Source organism: Nothoprocta perdicaria, unplaced genomic scaffold (assembly GCF_003342845.1).
Source record: "Nothoprocta perdicaria isolate Ctin4 unplaced genomic scaffold, notPer1 scaffold_16, whole genome shotgun sequence".
Classification (NCBI taxonomy): Eukaryota; Metazoa; Chordata; class Aves; order Tinamiformes; family Tinamidae; genus Nothoprocta; species Nothoprocta perdicaria.
In genome coordinates, this window is record NW_020454760.1 from 5,934,819 (window position 1) to 5,940,818 (window position 6,000).

The 6,000-nt window shown below is 40.1% G+C and overlaps 1 protein-coding gene across 1 annotated transcript in view; it reads left to right on the forward strand.

Moving 5' to 3' along the window:
• The window catches only part of COLEC12 (collectin subfamily member 12), a 90,332-nt gene extending 86,884 nt beyond the window's left edge, over positions 1-3,448 (forward strand). Inside the window, exons 8-10 of the mRNA XM_026035470.1 lie at positions 365-474; positions 2,139-2,284; positions 3,023-3,448. Of these exons, the coding sequence (XP_025891255.1) occupies positions 365-474; positions 2,139-2,284; positions 3,023-3,042 (276 nt within the window). The 3' untranslated portion in view covers positions 3,043-3,448. The remainder of the gene's footprint in view (positions 1-364; positions 475-2,138; positions 2,285-3,022) is intronic.
• The last annotated feature ends 2,552 nt before the right edge of the window (positions 3,449-6,000 follow it).

Sequence of the window (6,000 nt, forward strand, 5' to 3'; positions counted from 1 at the left end):
GATAATTTTTTGGTGACTATATAGCGGTGGGAACACCAAGATATAACTGGTTACTCTTTGCTGTTTTTTTTCTTAGTAAATATGTATGTGAGGTTGCCTCTGACTTTATATCGAGATGTTTTTCATGATTATCTTTCTGTTTCACATGCAAACAGCATTATGGAGGGGGATGATATGATATGATATGATATGATATGATATGAGGGGTTGCAGAGCTAACTTGTGAAACATCCTTATCTCAGAAAAATCTCTTTAGCAATACATTTATGTTTAGCATAACAAAGATGCTCCAGAAGCAAGAGTCACCCATTAGTTCCAAACAGGTCCTGTTTGTTTGTTATGGACTGAGATCTTTCTTCCACAGCAATGGATAAAAAGGCAGATTCTTGGGAAAGGCAGCTTCTGGATTGGGCTTACAGATTCCGAGAAAGAAAATGAATGGAGATGGCTGGATGGATCCTTACCAGTTTACACGTATGTAAATGCAGAGCAGTGCTGTTTATTCTGTGCAGATGCAGCTGTTATTACTGACAGTTCTCAGAGCAACATCTAGAAATTATCCAGTGAATCCGGAAATTTGTTGTTAATTCTTTACTTTGGGTGCCACTGGACTGTTTATTTCTCTCTTCCTTTGCCATGCACAAGACTTTATTTCCTTGCCAGGAGGAAAACTGCATATTTGGATGAAAGCATCACATAGCTACGCATCACAGTGTTTCTTGCCAAAAAATTTGCTCCTGACTTTTATTACAAAGTGGAGATGGGAAGCACAGACAGTTGGAGGGGTTTCTTTTTTTTTGGTTTTGGTTTTTTGTTTTCTGTCTTGGTTTGAATTTTCCTTATTTGCTATAAATAGAGTGCTCACTCTGATAAAAAAAAAAATGCCTGGCCTTTAGATAAAGTCCAATTGCAAGTGGAAAGCATTAAGCATAAGGAAAATGCATGAAATAAGGGTGTTTAAGCTTTGGCCAGCTGAGAACAGAATTGGCAGCTCGCCAGGAATCATTGGGCTACACCTAATTCGTCCTAAATAGAACAAATTGCAACCACCCAAAGTTTTAATACTGAGAGTGAACTAAAGAATTTATAGAACTGAGCATGCTGTTCTCCAAGAAAACAGGCAGATGTTACAAAATGATCAGCTGTGATCTCATTGGTGTTCGTTTTGATGAGAAATATGGAAAAAGTCAGATGTATTTCAAATGAGCCATAATACTTTCCCTTTTTCCCCCTCCCACCGTTTATCTTTCTGTCTTTATAGCAGCGCTGTGACTGATTCCCACTTCAGCTACTACTTCCACTAGGTTTCCACCACGCTGTGGTTTTAGGTGGCCTGTGGTAACCTCTGAGCTGCCAGTTACTGATTTCTGAAACATTTAATTATTTCTGGAAAGCTGTGTGTCTTCCCAGGTGCCTAGTCAAGCTCTCTGTCAGGCAGGCATATTCTTTAGCTGAATACAGACCATATCAGCCAGCAATCACAAGCTCAGTTCAACAACCTGTTTCTTCAAGAAAATGGAGCTTTTAAGTCTCAATGTTGTCTTCCTTATTAAACAAAAACAGGATGAGGAGGAAACATTTGCTGCAGGATCTTCACATGCCGCATTAAATTGCACCATCGAGGCTTTTTGATCTCGGAAGATCTGTGTACATAGACTTTGCTAATTATGTGTTAGTCTGAAAATTCATGTCCCATCCAAACATAGGCATGGAAAAAAAGGTAAATCTCTGCTGCGCCTTCAGAGAGGCCCATCTTGGTGCAGCCGGAGGGCTGAGCACCTCCCCGGTCCATCCTATCATCCCGTGCATCTTGTGAGCGTGCCGGCTATTCCTGGTGAAGGGAGCAGGTTTGGAGCAGTGTGCATGGAGCACTGTATGTGTATGTACATTCAGAAAACAAAGTTAAGTTTAACGGTCTAATTTTAGGCCTTGGAGCTTTTGGCAGCCTGGGGCTGAATAGATTCCCGTCCCTGTACTACATCTGTTTTCCATTTTCTGCAAGAGTCATGTATTGTTTGTTTCAACATGTATTTCCCGTTCGGAACAGATCTCATGATGTTTTTGCTAATTTTCCTGTGGTGAAAAACTGTCATGTGGGCTGTGTTGTGCAATAATATCTACTGCTCTTCTGTTGAAAGAAACTGGAAAACTGGGCAACCTGATAACTGGAGCCATGGGCACGGGCCAGGGGAAGATTGCGCCGGGCTAATCTACGCTGGGTTCTGGAATGACTTTTACTGTGAAGATGTTAACAATTTCATTTGTGAAAAAGACATGGACAAAGGTGAGCAAGCACTTCATTTGATTATTTCACCCTACCTGTATCAGGCCAAATTCAAGTACACTTCACCCGGCTAGAGGGGAGAAGATCCAGGTGAATGGCCGTATGCTAAAGAAATGTGCTGAGGAAAAGGTCACCCTTAGACCTCTTCTACTCAGCTTGAGGCCAGCTTGAGCTCTTCTAATGCTCCGTGCAATATGTACTCTTTATATATTACACTCTGAAAGGCCAGCCCCCCAAGTGGCCATAATATGGTATGCTCTGCATCTTGACCATCTTCTGGAGATGTTCAATGTACCTAGCATGTCAGGCAGGATCTGGTATGTGTGCTCCAAACCTGAGCCATGCTGCCACCCTGCAAGCTGTTTTTGGAGACCCAATGGCTGTGCAGTGGGAAGATTTGGTTTTTGTGATGGCTTGGGAATCAGCCTTCCAAAACAGACCCTATTTTGAGAGTTAGTGTTAAATGCATTTTGCTCCGTGTGGGTGTCTAGACTGAATAACATCAAGTAGCGGTAAAAGGAGCTCTTCCCTTCCTATGTAAGTATTATTTCAGCAAAACTTCATGCTTTATAGATATTTCTTCTCTTGCACTTACAGAAATTGCAGAGGAGTTCCCTTAATTTTTTTTAAGATACCTTGACCTCAGCAAGCTTCCTTTTTGGAAAAGCATTTATACTTTTTATGTATTTCTTTTTCTTTTTTCCCTGTTTATTTTTCTCTTTTTCTCTCTTACTGTAGCGCAAACATTTGGAGTGTAAGAGGCTGTGAATTTACAGATACCTTCATATTATGAAACTCTCCTTAAAGAAGAAGAAAGATTCTGGGAGAAATCAACATCTCCAAACAAAACAGAAAAAGTTAAAGCAAGCACTGAAAACTGATTGAAGTGGAATTCAACAGCAACTCTTCTTCAGCATCCTGAAACTATTCCAGGGCTTCCTACCCACAATATCAGGAGCTTACTAGAAATACAGTTGAACTAATTCAGTTATAGATTTTCTTCCCAACCAGTAACCACACACATAAGTAACTTTGTCTTTGAAGAAAAGACTTTCTGTCAATCTGATTAAGACTGTTGGTCATTCATTTATAGAAAAACGTATAAAGCATCTGTGTAAACAGTATGTTCATTTGCTAAAATCCCAAATGTAGGAGAATTATACAGATACACGAATATATAGATTTTATATAAATATATATATATAGTCCAACTCTTATCAATAATATGGAATATACTTTTAAGAGCTTTTAAAACTTTGTATTTTTGTACAAAATATTTGCTTTTTACAATTGTTCTTTTTTTACTGACTTTTTTTTTTTTTTTTTTTTTTTTTTACAAATATAGTGCACAGGAGCCAAAGAAAACAGTAACAGGACTAATAATTCCTTAAGGTTTCCTATCAGGCCTAGCTCAGCTATAGAGAAATATTTTGCCAATTAGAAATATTTGTATTTTCCCAGATGAATTGCTCTGGTTAAATAACCTTGAAAGCACATTTTAGATAGCATTTTCCTACGCTAGTCTCGTCTGTGTGTGTAACAATGAAGTTGACTAAGGACTACATATTCATTATAGCTCTGATCACAGTCAGTTTTACATCAGGGTACTATGCAAGGACCATGCTAATACTTTTCCATCTTTCTATCTTTCCTTCCTGCCTTCATTTGTGTCTTCCTGCTTTTCTTCCATTCTTGAAAAAAAAAAAGTGCCACAAATGTACATCACTGACTTATTATAGTGATTTTGAAATGTTCTCATTCCTTCTCCATAGTTGTAGGGAGTTCTACCCTAATAGGTGCTGTCCAGATGAAAAATTTTATAAGAGCAGAAGCAGAAGAGCTGCACATGCTGAAATACATTTCTTTCTAAGATAGATTTTAAAATTTGGTAATAAAAACATGCCATACTCTAAAAAGTCTAATCAAATTGCCTTTCTCTAAAGTGCTTTGCAAACTGACCTCATTATTTCCTTGGACCAGTACTTATTTCCCAAACACCCCCGAAAATAACATACACTACCAAAGGGAACACAGTGTGCCTAATGAGTTGACAACATCATCCAGCCAGTTTCCTCCGCAGTCCCACGAGCTGTCATTTAGGCAGCAGTGCAGCTTATCAGGAATTAAGAAAATGAGCAGCCAGTTCATTAGCAGAAAACCTATTCTTGGTTTCCAGTTTTTTCACTCATTGTACGGACACCAGCTACACCATGAAGGAAGTTGTTCTGGCTTCCCCTGAAAGAGAGCTGTTTTAGCATTGCCTCCCGACCTCTCATTTACCTTGGCTGAGTGTGGATAAACTTGTTGAAATACTCCAGCGCTGTTGGAAAGAGACAAGATTGTGGACTTCAGATACCGCTCCCAAGAACAACCAAGTAAAGGCTGCAGCTTCGCTCAGTTCTGCACTCCTCCATTGTTTCTTTGTGGGAGACTTTTTAATAGTTTTTACTTGAAAAAAAAATGCCCCCAAAGCTACATTTGAGCATCTATCTGGTGGTATCTATGAGATATGAGAAGGAAGAAAATAAAACTTGCATACAATTGATTGAAAGTGAGAGGCCAGTTAAGTAGTGTTTACATACACACTTACTCAAGTGCCTGTAGAGACAGGCACTGTAGAGACATGTTAAACTGCTATTTTTAGATATTTTTAAGATATTTCTAGGTACAACAGTGTTACTTGGTTCCCAGAGATCCTCGTAAACCTTGATGAATGGCCTTCACAGAACCACATTGATCCAGAAAAGCACTGCTATCTTCATTGCGAAGGCTGGCATACTTAGGCAAATCCTGAGCATCTGCTGAGTTAAATGAAGTTCTTCCTGCTGGTTACTCAAGTGCTAGAGTTACGTCCACCCAAGAAGCTCATGACAACCTCTGTTTAAGCCCCAGATTTATTGTTTCTTAGCTCTGTATTTATCCAAAAGACAGATAAATGCTTCAGCAGTGGGGGTGATGGTACATCTAAAGATGGAATAATCTGAGAGTCATGTCATGCCTTCCAGCCCCACCGTGCAGTCATGATCAGCAGCTATCGCTGTATTTATGACTACATAACGCTACCAAAATGACGGGAGCATTTATCAGCAATGCCCACTTGTTAAAACTTCACATAGCAGCTATGCTAAACTGGGGAGTAGCACAGAAATAGTGATTGAACAAGGCCAACTTAAGGACGTGACATGTTTACAAGTTAAATACTTATTTCAAAATGAATTTCAACTCTGGCTTGTAATTATATATCACGCTGTTTCCAATTATCCACCTTTCACTGAGAAACAAAATGTGCCTGGTCTCCAGCAGCCTGTTCACACATTGGAAGCAAAGCGAGTAGGTGTTAGGCAAAACTGGCCTAAGATGGATGCTCTGATTGCATGCCTGGTGCATTCAGTCATCCTTAAAATCCGGCTGGAGCAGGCAGGCTGGCCAAGGCAGACCGTCTTTCTGATCCAGTATTCCTGCAAGCGGGAAAAGGAGGTGTCGAATGGCAACAAAGATTGAGATCACTGCAAGAGCTGGGGGAGTGTTCAGGCAGCTCAAGAAAGTGTCACGGCAAGGAGAGGGATTGGCAGGGATGCAAGTGGGACCACGGAGAAGGCCAGGAAGTTGTCATGGAAGTCAGAGCTGCTGCACGGGGTCTGGAAAACGTCCCTGTGAAGTCTGCTTGTTGGATGGCTTGAACGATAACACAGGTTGTGTGGAAAGTTTTAAGTGAT